The 22,200-nt window shown below is 43.2% G+C and overlaps 3 protein-coding genes across 3 annotated transcripts; 2 read left to right on the top strand and 1 right to left on the bottom strand.

Moving 5' to 3' along the window:
- The first annotated feature begins 176 nt into the window (after positions 1-176).
- On the top strand, positions 177-4,121 carry LOC130171731 (cell adhesion molecule 4-like). The gene is made up of 6 exons (XM_056379850.1): positions 177-768; positions 1,252-1,599; positions 1,691-1,957; positions 2,060-2,153; positions 2,772-2,821; positions 3,769-4,121. The coding sequence occupies exons 1-5, from the start codon at positions 732-734 to the stop codon at positions 2,803-2,805; spliced, it is 780 nt and encodes a 259-aa protein (XP_056235825.1). The 5' UTR covers positions 177-731; the 3' UTR covers positions 2,806-2,821; positions 3,769-4,121.
- Positions 4,122-5,404: 1,283 nt separating this feature from the next.
- Positions 5,405-21,409, bottom strand: cmtm6 (CKLF-like MARVEL transmembrane domain containing 6). Its single transcript, XM_056380788.1, has 5 exons — positions 21,273-21,409; positions 19,117-19,237; positions 12,975-13,151; positions 9,177-9,275; positions 5,405-8,745 (listed from the first exon to the last, which is right to left on the bottom strand). Exons 2-5 carry the CDS (start codon positions 19,228-19,230, stop codon positions 8,569-8,571), a joined length of 567 nt encoding a protein of 188 aa, XP_056236763.1. The 5' UTR covers positions 19,231-19,237; positions 21,273-21,409; the 3' UTR covers positions 5,405-8,568.
- On the top strand, positions 10,029-11,929 carry LOC130172226 (uncharacterized). Its single transcript, XM_056380787.1, has 2 exons — positions 10,029-10,581; positions 11,233-11,929. Exons 1-2 carry the CDS (start codon positions 10,222-10,224, stop codon positions 11,578-11,580), a joined length of 708 nt encoding a protein of 235 aa, XP_056236762.1. The 5' UTR covers positions 10,029-10,221; the 3' UTR covers positions 11,581-11,929.
- Positions 21,410-22,200: the final 791 nt, after the last annotated feature.

Here is a 22,200-nt window from a genome sequence, read left to right as displayed (position 1 = left end):
TCAACATCTCCATACTGACGTTTAATACATGAAATTCTTACAAAGACACTGTGTGAGCTGAATCAGACCAATGAAACGGCTCCTCACACCTGAGTCACATCTGAACACATGAACCACAGAACCTCAGAGTCAGACCTTCAGTATCACAGTCACGTCATCATGATCCACTGCAGACAGGAGCCGGTCACAGCTGGTCAGCTGATCACAGCTGCTGCTGATGAGACAGTCTAGAGTAAATAGAAACAGATACAGGATAGAAATGACAACATTAATGAGCTTCTACAGGATCTTGCTCTCTCGATGTTTGATGTCTTATTTGATCCAAACGGACCCGTGTGTTGGTGTCTGCACATTTCCACCTGTCAAACCAGCACGAACATTTTCACACAGAATCAGACTTCACTCTGAGATCCAATTTAAAATCAAAGGATCGGACAGACAGAGCCGTCTTATTCTCACTGGTTCATATGACTCCTATTCTCTGTGGGTGGGTGACATCACACGTACAGTTTCTGATGAAGACCAGAAGTCGAGGTGACAGAAAATGACGGGACGTGTTTCGACACACAGGAAGTGTTTGGACACTTTTTACAGAAATTACTTCTTCAAAAACAAGAGGAAGAGAGAAACAACCACAAATACAGTGAACGCATCGCCTCAGTTTGACGGTCACTCAGTCCTGTAGTTTGATCCGAAGAGTTTAAAGAACAGAACCACCCTCTCTTCACGACATGAGGACGGCCTGGGCCTTTCTGTTGCTGCTGGCTGGTAAGACGTGGACTGAGTCTGTTACTGGTGTTATTTTATATAATCGTACACATTTATTACCATGACAACAGAGTTACTGGTCACTCACCTGGAGACCCCTCAGTCTGTCTCTAGTCTCTGGACTTAGAGCTGTAACTCATAACTGTTGATTTAATCTGATTGAGTTTCCTGTGATATAAAGAGAAAAAAAGACCAACAGATCAAAACAATAAATCAAATATTAAAACTGTTGCCAAATAAGTTTCAGCTCAAATCAAAGAATTGACTTTTTTTCATATTTATATTTTTGCTGCTTCCAGTTTGTTCACGTCTTTAATCTTCTTTCTCTCTCAGTTCATCTGCTGCAACAACTTTTGTTCGTCACGAGTTCAGAACTTTTCAAACATCTGACATTTCGAAGCTGAGACTCTGGAGACAGACACTTGTTTTCAGGTCCTTTGCTCCAACGTTCAGCTGTCGTCACTGTGTTGTGTTTGTATCCAGGTGCTGTGGGTCAAAGGGTGAAATATCCACCTCCTGTTTGTGCTGTGAAAGGCTCGACTGTCACCCTCCCCTGCACCTTCACACCAACTATGAAGATCATCAGAGTCGTTTGGTGCCAGAATCATCTGATTTGTTATGGAGTCACTCCGTCTGTGTACGACAGTGATTCAAAGACCAACAACCCCTCCGACACTCGCTACAAATACCTGGGAGACAAGACGGGGAACTGCACTTTACAGATCAGTAATCTACAGAAGAGAGATGAGGCAACGTTTCGCTTCAGAATGGAGGCTGATGATTCAGCAGGACATTGGACTGGACAAAGTGGAGTGAATGTCACAGTTGTTGGTAAGAGCATCATCACCGAGTTCATCATCATTAATATGAGTTAAGTCAGAGATAATAAGAGTGTAAAACTCAAATGTTAAATCCATTTCAGACGGTTCTCCGATGAAAATAACGAGCTCCAGTGAGAGAGAGGTGAGAGAGGGTCAGAGCGTCACACTGCTCTGCACCTCAACCTGCACCTTCCAGCAGCTGCAGGTCACCTGGTTCAGAGGTGACCACCCCCTCCCAGAGTCTGGCCCCGCCCTCATGCTCAGCCCTCTGACCGCAGAGGATTCTGGGAACTACACCTGTGGTTTGAAGGCCAACCAGAGGACACGCTCGGTGGCGTACGTGCTGCAGGTGGAGGCTGCAGACGGAGGTTTGTCTCTTCCATCTGCTTCCCTGTTCAAACACTGACCAACCTCAGCAGGTACTTCCTGTTAGCGGCGAACCCCATGTCTCATGATGATCCTCTTCACAGGAACCACACTGGACTACCTGACGATTGTCCGTGTGCTGCTGGTCACTGCGCACACGGTGCTCATCGTCATAGTGGCGTCCATCGTCATCAAAAGGTAATTTCTACCCACAAGAAGCAAACACAAATCATTCTGCGACAACACACTTCACTTAAATTGTTGAGATCAGAAGGTCCATGTTCCTCATTTTTATTGTTCGTCATTTTACACTTCAGGCTCAAACATTTCACTCCAGTTTCAGTCGATCAAAACACTCCACATCTTTTAGTCATCAGTAAAGTACGAGAACATTTCAGTTTAGTCAAGAGCAGAAATCTACTTTTTAAACCACATTTCATGAAAATATGAAAATAATCCTCCATGTTGGCGTCATGTTCTCTTCCCATCACCGTGAACTTTGGTGTGTGGAAAACGATATGGACAAACAGGAAGAGAAATACGCCATACAATCATCCGTAGAAAAGACAGTTGGGATTATGTCATTGTCTGAAAAAGCAGTCCTTGTTATTAAATGTAATATATGTGTCGTCACAAATTTCATTAAGGGAATTACAACACAGCTTCGGCTCGGTCCAGTGTGGACGGGAAAGGTTTATAACAGGGAATACAGAGGTCATCAGACTCACTCAGACTTTGTTCAGCTGTGAAGGAGCATGTGAGGAGGAAGCGTTTCAGATTATGAAGCTACAACTGTTCTTCTTGCTGTCTGTGCAGGACGTGTGTTTGCAGGAGGCAGAGCAGCAGATAGACGAGTGATGACGCAGGTGAGTCACTGAAAGGTTCCTGATGACAGACAGGTTGGTAACTAGTGGTACAGGTTAGTCTGGAGGACCTAGAGAGAAAGTGGTGGAGGTTTGAAAACTATAGATTAAACCAAACAGATAAACTGTAGATGTGTGGGCGAGTCAAGCGGCCCAGTGTCTGCAGCCAAGAGCTGGATTTAAAGACAGTTTAAAGGTTTTATTTTAAATAAATTACACATAATGACGATGCACTTGTAAGTGGTGCAGGGTTTATTGACCAACTGTTTCGCACATTTATATTTATACTTACATTCACTCATCTGACAGAGGCTTCAACCCACAGAGATTTACAGTGAAAGATCTTAGTCCTGACACCAAGATCCCTCCTGCTCTCACACTTCAGTGATGAACCTCACTGTGAGTCTCAATGACGAGGATTCAGGCACATTTTGAATTTAATAACTTAATAATTAACTTCACAAGATGAAGGTGAAGTATTCTGTCAACACCTGGCAGCTCATCAGCTACAGACCAACATTAGTGGAGCTCCAGCACTAAGAAATGAGAGCAGCTGACCTCCTCACTCCATGGAGCTTTACGTCTCTTTCCCCAGTACGAACACATGGAGACGCACACCGACCTCTGCTTGTGAGGTTGGTCAGTAAATTACAGGTTCCTTGTTTCACACAGGAAGGACGAGATGACTTCTATAAATATGCTTCGTACTCTCACACTCCCTCCTCCGCTCTGTTCTGTTGGTCAGACAATGATCCTCATCAAGACCGGTTCTCCTCACTGTCCGTTAGGAATCAATCATCATTGTGAACTGAATCAAACTGTGACAGACTCTTCCTCCTACAGTCTGACTGCTGCTCAACATCAGCTGTCACCCACTGTGGGTTTCAGCTGCTTCTCTTTTTCTCCTGTTGATCTCATCTGTGCGGTTTGATCTCTGCTTCCTGTTTTAGCCTCCGGATGTCAGGAGGAGCCCTGACGCCCCGAGGAACGAGGCCGGACTGTCTGACATCACTGATATCATCTCTAATATATCTGCTCTAAAGCTGATTGGTGTTGACTGCTTCCTGTATTGAGCTGAAGTGATGTACCGGACATCAAAAATATGTTCAGTTTGTTGTGTGTGTCAGCAGCTGGTGACTGAATATTGCAATTCAGTCAAATGTTTTCTGTTTCACTTCAGTTAGTAGAAATACTATGAATTCTTGGATCTGAATGTTTACTCATAAGGATATCAGTATTTTTTAAAAAGCAGTGAAATCAACATGTTTGTGTTTCAGAAATACAATAAAGATTTCAACAGTTACTGGAGTCTGACTTTTTAATCCAGTCCAGCTCTGACCAGTGTCAAATCAGAAGTGGCAGTTTTTAAACTACACCTGGTCTGGATGGAGAATATACAGTGGCATCTCTGAATAAAATACAGGTTTCACAGACCTGAAAGTGTCAAGGCTTTAACGAGTGAAAGATCTTGTTGTGATTTTGTTTTGCTAAACTTGCTATAATTAATTTGGTTTCAAATCATCTTCACCTGCTTCTCCTGGGCGGACTCAATGATCGAGTACCTGAGTGCAATACCACCTGTGACCACACAGACTGACAGTTACCGGCCGCTACAACCCACAGGGGCGCTGTTTCACGTTCATTTCCGGCGTCATTAATTAATTATTAAAACATTTCATAATAATCTTTTAGCTTATTACAGTGGCATATGGTGACTTTTACTGATAGGCAAGCAGAGCTGAGACGCCCCCCTCTCCCACACAGTGTATGTTTCATCTGTTTACTACATCAACGATATGGACCCGCCTGTATTCATCCAGTAAACCTCTGAAACTCAGACCTGAAAGTCTCTCTCCTCCATCTTGTTACTCTGTCTGAAAGTCTTCACCTTCCTCCTTCCGGTCTGAACAAGTTTAAGGATTGTTCTTCTGAACTGACAGTGAACTTATCAAATCTAATTCACTTCTATCAAAAATATTTACCATTACCTGACACGGTGAGCTACACTGCTAAATGCTAACTGGCTAGCTAACTCTGCTGAGGTCTCAAACATCACTGCTCTCTCTCTCTCTCTCTCTCTCTACGCACACAACATACGTACCGATCTGTTCCCGAAAGCAGCTGCTCCACTCCTGTAACAATATTCTGTCTCTAATTTACAGCAGATCTCACACAGAGACGATAAATCAGCGTCATTAGCTCGTTTACCTACTGCTGCGTCTTAACCCTAATACGGAAGTTTAGTTTACACGCACACATACGTCTGCGCATGCGTGTAATACGCTGAGACACGGGCAGCTTGCTAGTTGCCCGTCAAAGATCCCACGATGTTTGATATACATTTATGAAATTGTGTACAATAAAGAAAGCGAAAAAAGATCCCAGGATTATCCCTAGTGCGCATGTGCAACCCCCCACAATAAAACAATGCATTAAGCTGCACTTCTAATGACGTCATTTCAAATTTACCAGTAGTTTCTAGATCCTCACAGTGAACTGTCCTTTTCCTGCAGACTCAAGTCTCCTGCTGTTGTCTCATATCTCAAAAATAAAGTTATTCAACAATTAATTAAAAAACAGAGCAGATTTATTTCTTGAAAATGTATTTATTACATGACAGAATATTCACTGATCATAGACAGAGTGAGCCTCACTGCACCTTCATACAGTCTTTGTTACAGAAGAGAGTGAACATGAATCATGTTGATATAAAACAGATTTCTGGATTATCAGACAGATATGAATAATTAAATATTATTTTCAGTGATTCATTAGACATTTTACAACTGTCATGTTTTCACTTTTATAAATGTCAAATGTAAAAACGAGTCGAAGGCAGATTCCTGTCTCTGGTCTGAACCAGTTTCCCGCCAGACATCAACAAAACAAATGTCAATTACTCATATGTTCAAATCATGACTTGACTTCTCATAATTATGTCAGTTACATGATTCATCTCATGGCTTTTGCTTGGCCATATATGGATGTGTTAGTTTTTAATTATCAGATTTAATTTCTCACAACAGCATCATCATCATCAGTAGAAACTTGTTAGTTTTGACGTCAAAATTTCATCTTTGTCTCATGAAATTCTGGAAATTGAACACAATGAAAAAACAGAGAAAGAAGAAATGATTCGACTAAACAAAGGAATGTAGAAAATCTTTAAACATCTAGAAACATGACACGTGCAACAGGAACAGGTGGAACTGTGTTGTGTTTGGTTTGAACTTGCAGTCCGCTTTATTTTCTGGGCATAAATGTTAAAATAAGAACAAAAATCATCTTTTAAACAGCATCATTGTGACTAAAGCCTGTGTGTGTGTGTGTGTGTGTGTGTGTGTGTGTGTGTGTGTGTGTGTCTGTGTGTGTGTGTGTGTGTGTGTGTGTGGAGGTTGATTAGAGTTTTAACTGACAATTAAAAATATTAAAGGAATATTTCACCTAAGCATGATGTTGTTTTGATCCCTAAACCCACGTCTGGGAGGAAAACAATGACAGAGAAGCACAAAGACACAAAAAACAACTACAACTACCAACAACCACAAAGAGGCACAAATGGCAGCTAATTCATTGTCAATAAAGTTTTGTTTTGTCTTTATTCAACAAAAAAAAATCCATAAAAACTCTCTCCCTCCTGCAGCTGGCAGCTTCTCTCAGGACGTCACAAACACACCAATTCAGACGAATCTTTTCTTTTTCTATCCTGAACTCTTTCTTCTGAGTCAGTGATCAACCAGCAACAATCATTGCAGACAGTGACAGTAAGATATGATATCATATGATGAATAATTATATCTGACAAAACAGCATCATTTCCTTCATAAACATTCATCTTAAAAATTAAAGTGATGAAGATGAGCATTAAATTGGTTGAACAGGAAGCAGTGTGGTGAAGAACTAAAGGATGTGAACCATTGAAGTCGAAAAAACCCGAAGAAAAAAATAATTAAAGTGTTCTCTTCACAATCGTAAAAGTTGAATATAAAACAATATTTAAAAAACACACACAGAACCTTTTAGAAATGAAGACGAGGCAGAGCAGACACATGAAGAGCTGGACGCCACCTCGCCGCCATTTCACCACAGGAAGAAAAACAAAGTGTTGTTGGGGGATTTTTTTCCTTTAAAGTGATGGAATGACAAAGTGATTGTTCCACAGGGAGGTCAGAGGTCAGGGAGAGAGACAGGTGGACGTTCAGGTAGGACACTGAGGGACTGATCAGGAGGCGTCACTTCATGGTGCATTTGGTGGAGGATCATGGGAAACTGTTCGGTGCGTTTGGGGTCTGAAGGAAGAAACTCGCTCCACTAATACAGCTGCTGTGCTCCAGATGTTCTGACTCATCCGTGACTGAACTGACTGATCACGTGTGGACGAGGATCTGCAGCACATGTCGACAGAAAGACGAAGACGTGGAAGCGCGACCTGCAGCTGCTCATTAAAACTCTTATTATGACCATGTGCTGCAGATCTCACCTGTCCAGGTCCCGCCTGTTTGTTTCAATCAGTTTGAGCTTTATTGACATTTACAAACTGCAGTTTTCTGCCACCTGTGGGACGTTTGTCTGATCCCGTACAGGTTGGTCAGAGAACAGCAGGATCATGTGACAGAGAAAACCTCCTGTGCTCAGCGTCACTCACTGCTGCTTTAATTCAGATTCATTAGTCAAAACATTCCTCATCGGGTTCAATGGATGAAGGTCGGATGAAAGACAAACGATGGTCAGTCTGGTTAATTAATTAAGCTTGAAAACAAACATGATGCATGATTATCTTCCTGTTTCAGATGACTCTGTCTGGATCTATGACTCAACAGTGAGTGAAGATGAGGAGCATCACACAGCTCCCTCTGCTGGACACTCCAAACCATCACACCTTCAGGAAAAGACCAAACCATCTGAAATAGAACCGCTTGTTTCGACCGTTCACTTTCTTCAACAAAAAAAAAAAACAAGCAACACTAATCTGTGCTGATAAAGACGTGCTGCTGTTGTTTGGGGAACATCCGAGTTTAAACTTTTTAGATTTTTTCTTCTGATTGTTACATCTGAAATATTTTGTGTCTCAGGAGGAAAAGAAAAAATGTAGAGAAAAATTTTTTAGAAATTATTTTGTAGGACAAAAATGTGTCTTTTCTTACTAATGCCACTGATCCTTTGTCACCTTGATTCATCCTTTGACCTCCGATGACCTGAACCACCTGACCACCACGAGAAACTGCTCGTCTTAATTTCATCGGTCGATTATTTTGGGAGATTTATGACAAAGTATTGATTTGATTTTCATTGTCAATTTATACAAAATGTGTAAGTAAATTCATGATTTTAAAAAAACAGAGTAGAGAACAGTAAAGACAGGTCCATGTGTCCAGCTCTAACTCACTGTAACATTTCAATCTACAGATGGTTTAGTGGTTCGATGGTTTTAGTGTCTGTTCTTCCTTAAAAACCTCATTTTAAATCTTTAAAAAAACACGAAAAACATCTGGATCGTTCCCGCCTCAGTATTTTTACATCAACGCACCTGCTGGTGTTAAAAAGCCACGCTGAGTGACTCTGATTGATTCATTATAGGCAGATTGTGGTGAACGACAATATAAAACAGGATTTAAATGACTTAAAAAATGGACATCAGGTCAGCCACCTGCCGCTGAAGCTCCGCCTCCTGTCATCACGTTAAAGGAATAGTGCATAAAATAACCTCTGACCTCTGAGCACGGTGCACACAAGTGAACGGAGAAACAGACTTATGATGTCACATTGGCCGGCGGGTTGAGTTTCTCCGCCTCAGGTTGAGCCACCATTGCTGCGGGGCCGCCGTTACTGGACTCCTGCTTCCCGCCTTTCTTCAGTGGAAACCCGCAGGTCTTAATAAACAAGACGATGTCAATGATAAACGCCGCCATTGCCAGGAAACCAAACGCCTGGAGGAGGATTAAAAAAAAAAGGTCGGGAAGGTGACTTCAATGTAGAGATTCTCAAGTAGGAAAGGAAAGGAGGAGGCAGTGAAGGAAAGGAGGAGGCAAGAAAGGAAAGGATGAGGTAAGAAGGTAAAGAAAGGAGTCAGAGGAGGAAATGATGAGGTATAAGGAAAGAAAAAGGTTGTAAGGAAGGAAAAAAGATGAGGAAGGACAGGACAAGGACGTACAGAAAGAAAAGAGGTGGCAGAGAAGGAAACAAGAGGTAGGAAGGGAAAGAACGGGGTGGGAAAGAAAGAGGTTAAGGTAGAGAAGGAAAATGGAGGGGAAAAAGGAGTTAAGAAAAAAGGAGGACATAAGGAAGGAAATAAGCAGGTAGAGGAGGAAAGGAGGAGGCCAAGAAGGAAAGTTAGGAGAGGAAAGGAAGAGGACCTTACCACAGCACTCTTCTCCAGGTCTGTGCCGCTGTTTTGTGCAGCAAAAGCGACGGAGGAGATGCCAAAGAACAGGGCGATGGCGCAGGTGTAGATGAAGTCCTGCAGAAGAGAAGAAGAAGAAGATCAGCAACTGAGGACTGACTCGTGTTCGCTGAGTGGAAACAACCCGTCACACCTCAGAGGAAACGTTCACATCCAGGGAAACAGGATTAGTTTCCTTCTCTCTGAGATTCACATGAGAAACTCTGAACCACTCTCTGTGTGTAACATCAGTAGAGATGATAACTGGTCCACACATGTTCCTCATGTTCCCAGTTCAGTCTCCTCTGCGTCTCCAACACACGACAGGCATCAACAAAGAAAAAAAGACTGATGATCAACAAACATAGTGGACAGCAGAGAAATATTTTAAGTCCTACAACGCGTTGGCTCAGCTGTGTTATTAATGGTAGTCAGAGTCTTAAATTCTGCTCGTACTCTCAGACCTCTTCTTATATTTATTTTAATTGATTGTGTATTTTTGTATTTTGTGTCTAGCAATTGCATTTTATCTTTCATTGCGTGTTGTCCTTGAGTGTCTTGAAAGGTGCCTATAAATAAAATGTATAATTATTATTGTTATTTATTTAAAATCAAGATTTATCTTTCATTACAGAAAACAGCTGGAAATTGTTTTGTTACAGCACCAAAAGAAATAAATTTTCTTATTTTTATTTATGTAGGTACATAGCTAACAGGAAGTCAGAGTAATCCAATAAATCCTTCTGCATTAAGGTTTTATCTATCTATCTATCTATCTATCTATCTATCTATCTATCTATCTATCTATCTATCTATCTATCTATCTATCTATCTATCTCTGCAGTTACCGGTTGCTACCACTTGGCGGCGGTGATGCGCCATGTCGTTGTTTACCTAAAATAGTGTAGTAGAAGAAGAACTTCTACTTCCGTGCTCTGTGGTGTCAACATTAAACCGTCTAACCGCCACGGTCGTGAATTAACGGTCGCTGCTGTGGCGTTTCACCGACCGTCGGACAGACACTATGCCGTGGAGGTGCTGTGTTCCCGGGTGTAAAGGCTACGATGAGGCCAAGTCCATGGGCGTCGTGTTTCACGGGTTACCGACCAGAGACCCGCAGCGCTGCAGAACATGGCTGACGGCGATCCGGAACCCCAGGTACGACGAGAACACACCTGTGTCCAAGTACAGCGGGGTCCGGGTGTGCAGCCTGCACTTCACCCCCGAGGACTACGAGGAGGATTTCCGGGCGAAAATACTCAACGTCACGCCCAAGCCGATGCTGAAGAGCGGCGCCGTGCCGTCAGTGTTCCCCGGGAGAGGGCAGGGGGAGCCCGGCGGAGCAGACCCATCTCCCCCGGCTCCAAAGAGAAGCAGAACCCGGGTAAATGTTTCAGTCCGTCAGGTCCCGGTGTCTTTATCCTTCCGTTTGTGTCACGGTAACGTTTTTAATCAAAATAATATATATCTATAATGTAATTTTAATAATAAACGTGACTTGCTGACTGAACACAGGGCCGGACCCCGGGGAACCTCAGACAGGGGCCCCGGACCCAGATCCACCCGCTTCATTAATAAAACCTGCTTCTGATGAACGGACCGAGTCTGTTTCAATAAGAGGAGAGGGCTGCAGCTAACTGTTGTTTTCATTACTGATTAATCAGCTGATTGTTCATTAATTACAATTTTCTTAACAATCTAATGTCATCATTAAATATTTATGTTTTTTTAGTGATCTTTAACAAACACATCATCAACACATCATGGCTGACAGTCAAGTGGTTAGTTCAAGTGTCTGTGATAACCGTAGGACAGAGGGGACGGACTTCAGAGTTACATCAATCGATCTTCATGTGATTTCAACCACACAGAGTCACATGACTCCGTGTTGAGGACGTCTGCTCCTCGGCTGATTGTTCAGTTATTAATGTTTTTATCTCTGGAACAGAAGCAGGAAGTTGAGTTTCCCTCTCCAGAGGTGACAGATGTGACCCTGGTTCATCAAAGTGTCTGTTCTCTGTTGATCTCTCCTCAGCCGACCTGTGGAGCAGCGGCCGGCTCGTCACAGTCGCCTCCAGCCGCCGCCTCAGAGGACAGCTTCTGCATCGTGGTGTCGGTCGACCCACTGGACGACAGCAGCTTCCACTCAGAGCCAGAGTGCGACGAGTCCGATGAGTCCGACGAGGACCCCGACAAAGACTGCACCATCGTTTACAACCACAACCTGATGGAGTTGTTCAGGATGTGTCAGACTTGTGGGCAGCCCATCGTGGAGAAGGAGGTTTTCCACTCAGGGGCTCAGATGAGGGTGAAGTGGAGCTGTCATGGCGGACACTCTGGAACGTGGAAGTCCTCGCCTCGTCTGAGAGATGTGCCGCCATAAAATCCACCCACTCGCTCACACCCTCATTGAGTGCAGCTGGACAGACACTCAGAGTGGGAGGAGTGTTAAAGCCACGGGACAAGAACGTTCTCATACGGTGGGGGGGTCAGCTACCAGCTGGAGGACATGTTGAACCACCAGGGTTCAGACCGCCACTGAACCTTCATGTGACACCCAACTGCTGCAGGTCAGTGGTCTGATCAGAAGTGACTGCATCAATAAGGCAACTGACTGGGGCCCTCACTTACCGGGGGCCCTCACAGCTCCAGCTTCGTTATGATGTTTACATTAAAAGATTTTTAATGGTGTCACTATTGCACCTCCAATAAACCTGCAGTAATTGACTAAATACCGTGGTGCTTCTTTATCAGTGTTCATGTGTCAGTAACTTCCTGTTTAGCTGCTGCAGCGTCACATTAGAGACCCAGGCCCGATCCCAACGTCCCCCCTGCTGATCAGATCTGATCCAGTTTGGATATTTAATATTCCTCATCATGTGATCACAGGATGGATAACGCCACAGTTCTGGCTCTGAATCAGAGTGACTGTTTATACTGTCTGCTTTCTTCTAATGCTAACGTTAGCGTTAGCCCCTTTCATGCAAGTTTGTTAAGTCACAACGCTATGAACTTTGGGTGATTCCGAACTCACTGGGCCCGGTCAGAGTCGGACAGATCTGTAGCTGCTGGGACGTGGACTTGAACTTCCTCTGAGATCCAGTATTACATACCAGCGTTACATCTGGCACACAGCAGGTCGGTGTGACACGGTTTCTATGACAACAGGACTAACTGACAGGATATAACCACACTGAGCGCCCACAGAGTCTCTAGGAGGTTTTAGCAGACCGCTCCGTCCACACAGTCAAACACCTGGACAACGTGAAGACAGCCGACTCTTCTTCTCTGTCCTATTTTCAGTTCAACAACAAAACTATCACAACAACATCTGGCGAGGAGTGAGAAACAGCTGTTTGATGAACAACAAGTCTCAGGCTCCTGCTCCGTCACCTCGGTGTTTAATGCAGCTCAGTTCAGCTCCGTCTTCTCTCTGCTCTCAGACTCTGACACATGTTCACCAGCTGCTGCTGAGGAACCACTGAGTGAACAACATCAACCAGGTGGAAGACAAAGGCACTGGAATATCAACGACTGATCAGCTCAGATCAGCAGGTTCATCACGCACACACGCACACACACACGGAGAGGTTTGGAGAGGCTCAGTTTTCGAGCTTAAACTCACTCAGACAAAGAGACTTCAAGCTCCAATGATCTGAATCCACAACAGAACAACCACCACATAAGAAAACAAACGACATTCACCTGCTGTGCTGTCGCATGTAAATGTCTGTGAAACTGAGAGAAAGTGTAGTCTGTACTAAAGCAGGACCTTACCAGGTTGGACCAGCAGGTGATGCCCACCCTGTTGTGCAGGCTGGTGGAGAGGAGGATGAGGAGCAGCAGGGTGAAGAGGAAGGCCGTGCAGCTGACAAACTCAAAGAAGTAGAGGGCGGAGCAGCTGACGCAGCTGTTGACCACCTCCTCCAGGATGAAGGCCACGAAGGAGAGCAGCTGACGGAGAGAGAGAACAGGAGGTTACAGCAGCTCGCTCTGACTCTGATGATGTCACAGAAGAAGAGGAGACACTCCGTCATCATCGGTCGTTTATCTTCATATTGATCACACAGCTGCCACTAATAATCACTGATCAGCTGATTCTTCTATCAGATAATCGATCGGCCAGAAAACAGTTTAAAATCACACGAGAAAGAAAAAGCTACAAATCCTCTCCTCTGGAGAAATGTAAGATTAAAAAATAAAGGATTTAACAACAATAATAACAATAACATTAATAATAATAATAATAATAATAAAATGTGTTGCTGCTGCAGAACAACAGTGACTGACACATTAAAACATAAGAAAAAAAAAGCTGCTGACTCTGTTTAAGTGAAGAGAAGTAACTTGTGGTAGAACCGCTCGACCTCTCTCTCTCTCTCTGTGTGTGTGTGTGTGTGTGGGCGGGAGGGCGGCGGCTGCTTCCCAAAACACCAACACACACACAAACACACACAAACACACACACACACACACACAATGTGGGCATCCTGGGCGTGTGTGAACCACAGTGAGTCCACAGGAAGTGGAAGGAGGAGGCCGTCAGCTCCGTCCTGCTGCAGAGACGCCGCTTTGGGACGAACCACTCCGACCCCGCAGGGTTTAATGTTACGATCCACTTTCCAAGTGAAGAGTCAGTTTCACAGTTAATCAGCATTTTCCTCGTCAATATTTCGTTAATAAAGTGTCAGTTTGGGCTCCAGCTACATCAGTAAATGCTGTTTACATTAATGCAGAGAAATAATAACAATCTGATGATATAACAGAGTAAGTAACAGAGTAACAGAGGACGTTTCCAGGGAACGACCGAGATGGTTTTTAGGGCTGATACCGATTATTGATAACTGATATTTGGAACCGATATACCAACAAATAACTACTGCTGTATTAGGTCACTCACCATGACTCCAGGTGTTTCTATTATTTATTTAGTTTTTTATTTATTTATCCATTTATATTTACTGTCACACAGCTCCTAACACACATCCTCCACAATGATCAACATCTGTGAAACTGTTTTAATACAAACAGGACTGTATGAGACTGCATCAGTTAACGTTCCTAATAAACTGATCACTGAGTGAATATTATCAGGTGTGATCACAGGCTGTAAAGAGCCTGACTGGAGTGAACTGGTTGATTTCGGAGCTGTTCTCACCTGTGACCTGATTCACCTGGTGACCTGAAGATGCTCTTTGATTCAATAGTTTTATTATGTATTGTTATTATCATCATCATCATTATATTATGACCCCTCCCCTTTTAAAATGTAGCGCGGGAACACTTTTACTCACAGACATTTTATTTCATCAGTTATCGTTAAAAGAACTTCACGATACTGATCATTGTGGAGGATGTGTCATGTTCTTGTGTTTATACTTTTATTTTGAATCGTTTCATCTCTCGCCTCAGCTCAGGGCAGTCTGATGAATGTTCCCATCATGCCGTTCACCTGATGTTTCCGTATGAAGGTTTTAAACATGAAAACTCCATAGTGGCGCAGTCTTCTTCTGAGCCGGTCCAGCCTACTTCTTATTTCGTTTTTCTGTGTCAGCTTTAAATCCAGATGTTTGCCAACAGCTGTCAAAAACAGAGTGCCACAGAGACTCTCTCTCTTTTTAAATGACAATGAACCAGACGGTGAACGCATCATAAAAGCGGCTGAAACCCTCTGAAGAGTCAGTTCATGTATGATTGATCTATAAATACAGACTTCTGCAGCTCGTGTGTCGGACGGAGAACATGAGTTTGGTGAACCAGCCCAGACCCAGTTCCCATCAATCCATTGGGTTTATTGGAGGAACACTGTGGCCGGCTGGAGGTCGGGTTATAAACAGTCTGAGACCAACCCTGAACCACAGAGTTAAAATCAGACCTGACGTCAGCTCAGTCTCTCCCCTGTGGGGGCAGGGCTGTGGAGCAAGGAATCATCGCTGCCACGGCTCAGGGTTTGATTCCTTAGAGGAGGACCTCGGCTCATGATCATCTTTTAACAATCAATCTACACATTGATTTTACATTCATCATTTCACTTCTACAGCAGCTCGACTGAAACGACACGCTCAGTGTTTAAAACACTAAAAAGAAACTTCAGAGGAGGAAGAGGAGGAGGAGGAGGAGGACAAGAAGAAGAAGAGTTCTCTCTCTCAGCAGGTCGACAGTTACAGAGACGAGGTTGAAAACCTCTGCAGTGGTTTAAACCTCCAGTCACACGTTAGATTAAAAACAGGTGGACAGTCCAGAAACCATGGGTCTTACATGTCCCATAATGCAACTGGACAAAAGTGGCTTTTGTACTTGTGTTGACCTGTCTGGGCCACCGTATATGTCAGACTGGGATCATTTCCAGTGTATGGACCCTGCAGTGCAGTTTAATGACGACACTGTACAAAGTGCTGAGCGCTGCTTTACGCTGAGCTGTGGGAACTCGATGGTTCAGACTGATCCTCCGTCACCAGCAGCTGCTGCTCTGTGACAAAAAACTTTTATTGGGATGTTTCTCTTTTTAAAGCAGAAGTTCAACCACATTCAACTAAACAGTTTCTTTCTGTTTCTGCTGCTTCTCAAGAAACAAGTTCGAGATCAGACCAACAACCAGAGGACACACACAAGACCCGGATCTGGATCACCGTCAGGACGGAGCAGAGACGGAGGCTGAACGTGTGTCTGTGGTTATCTAACACAGACGTGACCCCACCCCTGAAACTAAACCACCATCCAGAGTGAACCTGAACTTCACACCTGAGCAGCCGCAGTCATTTAAACAGCATCAGCTACTGGACGTCCGCCTTCACCTCACTGTTATCTCACCAACACACTTCCTGTCCCTGTTTCACAATAAAAGCACTTTAGGGTGAAGACACTGGAATCCTTTATTGTGAAAGCCCTGCAGGAAGCTCAGATTAGCTTTCTACCACACTGCATGTACAGAACGTTGTTACAACAAGAACAGATTTTAATCCAACAAGCTGCTGAGCTCTGTGTCTGAACATGGCAGCGGTGGCAGTGACACACATGAAGCTGATGACCAGGAACTGTCGTGCGGACACAGCAGCTGTACAAAGCAGCAGTGACCTGCAGCAGGAAGTCTGAGTGTCTCACCTGAGGAGCTTGTCCTCAGGTGAGACACAATAATCATTAAAGGCTCCGTTTCCAGATGAGTCCTAAGACTTTCATTGATCTGGGTCTCTGCTGGTCTCAGATCAGATTATGATCTTTGTGGATCAGAGTTACTAACGACCCATAAACTAATTAACATCACAGCTGTCAGGAGCTTTAATCACTGGTCTTCTTCCTGCTGTGAGTCTGTTGGATCTAATGTTTCACTGATGAGATGAACGAGGCTAGAGATGTGATCCATGTGTAGATCCTCTTTTTGTCAAACACTCTGAGATGGTAGTGGCGTGCTGGGGGCCCGGGGCCGGATGCAGCCGGCGGCGCCTCAGCTCAGAGTTGCGACAGCGGCTCAGATCTGCTAACGACAGCTCTACTGCCCAACGGTCAGACCTGCAACACTTTCACTTCCAGTCTGCTGCTTCCTGCAGGCTGCTGCAAGAGGAAGGTCCAGTCACACAGAGGTCACACACACATTCACACACTCCTGCTGCTCCAAACTCTCACTACAGCACCAAATGTGGATTAATCCGCCGATGAAAATAGTTCCCTACAAATGCTGTGTCCTCCTGTTTGTGATAAAGACTACAGTGAGCAGCTGTTTCTACAACTACTGCTACTGCTACTACTACTACTGATACTATTACTATTACTACTGCTACTGATACTACTACTTTTACTACTGCTACTGCTACTGATACTACTACTATTACTACTACTACTTTTACTACTCCTACTGCTACTGATACTACTCCTGATATTACGATGAGATTAGATTGTCCCTTATTGGTCCCAGTGTGGAGATATACAGTGTTACAGCAACAAAGTGGATGGAGCAAAAATGAAACTTCAAGCTGAATGTCAACAATAAATACTAAAAATTAAAAAAGATAAATAATTTATAATATTATGTGTAGATAATAAAGTAATGCGTACAAATCAGCAAACATAGCAGCAGATGAGGAATATTACACAGCTGGTGTGTGTGAGGTCGTTTACAGCTGTAAAGAGACTTTTCTCATCGTCCATAAATCAGTCAGTTATATTTTAATTCAGTTTTTCTAAAAAGGAAATGTCAAGAGATGTTCAGTTCAGTTCACTGAGTCTGTGTGTCTTTCTGTGTGTCTGTCTATGTGTCTGTCTGTGTGTGTGTGTCCATGTGTCCGTGTTTATGTGAATAACAGTGTCTACTGGAACAACAGGTCCGTTCTTTACTTCGGATCTGACTGAATGAGTTCAGACTCTTCAGAACCGGTGAAGTTCTGGTCTCAGACCAGTTGGTCCAGATACAGCTGTGACGATCCTGAATCCACTAACGAAACTCATTAAGTACTGTTGACACCCTGAAACTGAGCTGAGCAGCAGCCGAAACACTGATTATTGATTGATATTGATTGTTGTGAAATAACAGCTGGAACAAACTGACAAACTACTTGATCCAGAACTCTGAGCTTAACGAGCTCCAGATGTTGATCTGATGAAATCCCTGAAAACACTAGAATCAGCTCCTTGTGTCGTTTCCTCATCGACCAGCGAGTGTCAGGAAACATGATCTCAGTCTCCGAGTCTGAGAAAAGGCTGAACAATGACCAGTGTTTCTGCAGAACATTATGATGTAACACTGATGTTGACCTTTCACCTTTTGGATAAAAAATGTCATCACTTCATTTCATTCTGTTAGACAGAATGTGTCTTAGTTAGTGAATGAATTATTGAGTGTTTTGTGAGGTCAGAGTGACCTTTGACCTTTGACCACACCATTCTAATCAGTTCAACCTTGAGTGAATGTTTGTATTAAATATGAAGAAGTTTCTTCAGACATCACGATGGAAACACGACATCTCCAGCACAGACGTGACGTCACCTGACCGACAACACCTGAGGACGCCGCACACACGAGTCTGCAGCTGAACAGGTGTGTAACCGCTAAACTGCATCTTTGTCCACTCTGTGGTCGTCATGGTGACATAGAAACCATGGCATCAACTCCCAAATACATCGACAGCTCAGACGGCAGCAGCAAACAGAAACGCATCGTTTCTACCGAGCTCAGATCCAGATCAGCTGAGACCAGGTTCCTACAGGGTCCACCAAAACCTAGGTAACACCACACCCAGCTAACGAGTGACATCACTGATCAATTAATGTAAATGTTTCTGATCTGAGAGTTTAAACGATACACAATGACTAGAAAGACACAACAGAGAGACTCAACAACAACTACAAGATTAAACTGCAAAGAGACAAACAACCACAAAGAGTCAAACAACCACAAAGAGTCAAACAACCACAAAGAGTCAAACAACCACAAAGAGACAAACAACCACAAAGAGTCAAACAACCGCAAAGAGTCAAACAACCACAAAGAGTCAAACAACCACAAAGAGTCAAACAACCACAAAGAGACAAACAACCGCAAAGAGTCAAACAACCACAAAGAGACAAACAACCACAAAGAGACAAACAACCACAAAGAGACAAACAACCACAAAGAGTCAAACAACCGCAAAGAGTCAAACAACCGCAAAGAGTCAAACAACCACAAAGAGACAAACAACCACAAAGAGACAAACAACCACAAAGAGTCAAACAACCGCAAAGAGTCAAACAACCGCAAAGAGTCAAACAACCACAAACAGACAAACAACCACAAAGAAACAACCACAAAGAGACAAACAACCACAAAGAGACTCAAACTCTGCTAAAAGGTGACTGTTGTTGTTTTGTTGTCAACCTGCTGATGTCCAGGACAGACATGATGTCAGCAGCTCAGGTTCCAGAAATAACACAGTTTCCTTGAACTCACCACTTCACTAACTTTGACCAGGAAGCGGGGTTTGTCCAGATGTTCTGATGGAACCAGGCACAATGAGGATTTGGGGTTCGGAGCCGTCGTCGTGGAGTAAACTTCAGAGGTCATGATGGAGCTGAGAAACAAGAGAGAGAGAGACTTCAGAGGACATGTTGTAAAATCAGGCTGTTATCAGACGTTAGACAGACACATCCTTTTAGTTCTTCCTCAGAGCAGAGACGTCCTCCACACGGCGTCTTCATCACCGTGTGTTCGTCCTGAGGGAGACACTCTGTCCAGCTCACAGCCTCAGTCATGGTGGTAAATCATCCTCCACATATTTATTTATTGTCACTTGTTGTTTTGTTGTTGATCAGACTCTGTTTAGAATCACGCTGTTAATTCTTAACAACACTTTGATGTTAAACTTAACGAGGAGACGGACGATAACGAGCTGCGGTCGTACTTTCATAAGTTGATTAGTGTTGAGTGTTTGTTTTGACAGCACAGGGACACCGTACATATCACACACTAACGCCACATACCTCAGCATCTACAGCCCGAGCTGCTTCACAACACTCTGCTCAGCCTTTACACTACAGCTGCTTTCATTATCAATTAATCCGATGATTATTTTCCTGATGAATCTATGAATTCATTCTTTGGTCTTTAAACTGCAGGAACAACATCCATCACAGTTTGAGAGGTGGAGCTGAGAAGAAATATGATGTTCAGAACAGCTGGTGATTCATTTTCATGTGATTGATTAATCGTTAACAAAAGACAACGACACAGACTCGTTAGTGACATTAATGAATTAATTAGTGAATAATTAACGACTGATTAGAAAAATGAGTTTTAAAGACTGAGGCATCTCATCATGTGTTCACAGGCCTCAGGAGTCTGATCATTTACCGGTCTTTATAATGATTTTATATTAGTGAAAGTAATAACCTGATGAAACTTTGTGTGTGAGCATCTGAGGTGTAAGAGAAGCTGATTCAACAAACATCCAGAAAACACCGAAGTCTCTTTACAAACACGCTTCATCACTGTGTCCTTAAAACATGATGCTGACACAAACCCGGACCTTTGTTACAACACTGGTACATCCCATGATGCCACTGTCCCTACATGTTTACAGAACAAACATGTCTGGATTCACATGAAGCTTCAGCGGAAACTAACACGTCAGAGACAGAAATTATGTTTATTCAACAGAAACATCGACCACGACCACAAACTTTAACCCAGAAGGAGCAGAACTGTGTCAGTGTCTCTTTTTATTAATATGCATCCTACAGAAGGTTCAGTTTCCTCATAAAAACTCCAAATAACAACATTACCTGCAGTTTAATCAAAAACATTGTGTTTTCACGCGGACACACACCTGTGCTGCTGTTAATCACATCTTCACTGTAAAGTTCAGTGTTTCTGTCTGTGTGACGTTCAGGAACATATTCCCTGAGAGTGAAAGTGAAACTGCGCAGGTAAATGTCAAGGACAGGTGTTGCCTAATTTATGACTTATTACAACTGACTGATAGCGACTCCATATTGCACCAGATGGAGCTACAAGGCCTTTAGTCACCTAGTGCAATCTCAAAACCAAACCTCGTTCAGAAGTTTAAGCATTATAATAATCCCTGGCTTAAATACAAATACAGTCACCGCGAGGAACATGACTCGAGGCCTGAACCTGAGCGCATGTGTGTCCCGGCGGAGTCGGTACATGGTTAATGAAATGTGGCCGGTCCATTAGAGCGACGTCTCATCTGTAACCGGGTTCTCAAACCGCTGTCCTCGGTCACTGGCTGCTGTTGTGGTGGAAAATGTTTGAGGGGAATCCCGCGGGAGGAAACTATTAAAAAGGTGGAGCTTTATTCAAACCAAAGCTTCTGTGTGCGTGAGGTTCATGCCGAAGAGAAGACCGGATGTTTTATTACATATGAAAATATTTTACTCCGACTTTCCCGCATAAAATGACGCTTTTTTTTTTTTTTATAGAAGCGACGTTAACTCGTTAATCGACGTATTTCTAAAGGCAGTCTGGCGCGTGACGTTTCCTCCGCCCTGACATGAACTCCTCACGGTGGCCTACAATCTGCTAAACTCAGTCAGTTTCCAGTGATAAAGATTTAAAAATGAAGAACGTTTCAGAGACAAACTCACCGCTCACTTTTTTCCAGCTCTCCGGGAAAATAAAGTTTCCAGCTGCGCAGCAACTCGTCGCTTTGTTTCTGTTGCTCAACTAACTTCAGTCAAACTTCCGCATTTAGAGTTTTAGGGGTTTTTTTCTGTAAAGTCACACAGAGACACTCCGGCTTCCGCTCACGATTTTCAAATTAAAAGTGCCTGACTCGGGATGGGAGGTAGTTCCATCCGGTCCGTTTCCATTATATTGTGTAATTAAGAAGCAGGTTTCTCAAATAAATAAATAAATAAATAAGGTTTGTTTAACTCCTTTTTAAATGCAAATAATTACAATGATTAAAATTAATTAAGATTAATTCAAAAGATTGAATTAAAAGCAAATGTGTTATGAATATATAAAGTGTAAAATATGATACTTCACCCTTAATGCAACACATAATCTCCTGTGGTGTGATCACGCATCTTAAACTTAATTAACAACAGTTTTGAAAAGATGATTAAAAGGGCTTGATTGAAAAGGTAATGAGGACAATATTATTGATATTAATAAGTAATAATAATAATCATCACATTTTATGTGACACCATAGGAAACTTTTACAGTGTAGTTCAGTGAAAACGTTGTGACCCTACATTTTCTCAGATATCAGATTTCCTCCATTTATTATAGGATTATTATAATTAATTTGGTTTTATTTTCCTTATTATATCACAGTCATTGTGTCATCTATTTTAATTCACTTCATTTCCTGTATGAAAGGTGCTTTATAAATAAAGTTTATTGTTATTATTATAATTCTGAACACCACTCACACTCACTCCTTCCCGGCCTGTGCTGCCTGTGCTCGGCCTGCAGGAGGCGCTGCAGCCCGCTCCTCTCCTCTCTCCTCTCCTCTCTCCTCCTCCCCCTTCTCCTCCTCTCCGCGGTGTGTGTGTGAGGCTTCCCC

The sequence above is a fragment of the Seriola aureovittata genome, chromosome 7 (assembly GCF_021018895.1).
Source record: "Seriola aureovittata isolate HTS-2021-v1 ecotype China chromosome 7, ASM2101889v1, whole genome shotgun sequence".
Taxonomy (NCBI): domain Eukaryota; kingdom Metazoa; phylum Chordata; class Actinopteri; order Carangiformes; family Carangidae; genus Seriola; species Seriola aureovittata.
This window is presented reverse-complemented; position numbering and strand designations above follow the sequence as displayed.

Bases quoted from the DNA above. Each gene is read 5' to 3' on its own strand.
- cmtm6 (XM_056380788.1), bottom strand. From the start codon at position 19,230: ATGACCTCTGAAGTTTACTCCACGACGACGGCTCCGAACCCCAAATCC. The intron at 13,152-19,116 runs GTGAGTTCAAGG...TCTCTCCGTCAG, and splicing joins TGGTCAAAGTTAGTGAAGTG to CTGCTCTCCTTCGTGGCCTT. The intron at 9,276-12,974 runs GTAAGGTCCTGC...TCTCTTCTGCAG, and splicing joins TCACCTGCTGGTCCAACCTG to GACTTCATCTACACCTGCGC.
- LOC130171731 (XM_056379850.1), top strand. From the start codon at position 732: ATGAGGACGGCCTGGGCCTTTCTGTTGCTGCTGGCTG. The intron at 1,600-1,690 runs GTAAGAGCATCA...AATCCATTTCAG, and splicing joins AGTGAATGTCACAGTTGTTG to ACGGTTCTCCGATGAAAATA. The intron at 2,154-2,771 runs GTAATTTCTACC...CTGTCTGTGCAG, and splicing joins GCGTCCATCGTCATCAAAAG to GACGTGTGTTTGCAGGAGGC.
- LOC130172226 (XM_056380787.1), top strand. From the start codon at position 10,222: ATGCCGTGGAGGTGCTGTGTTCCCGGGTGTAAAGGCTACGATGAGGCC. The intron at 10,582-11,232 runs GTAAATGTTTCA...ATCTCTCCTCAG, and splicing joins CAAAGAGAAGCAGAACCCGG to CCGACCTGTGGAGCAGCGGC.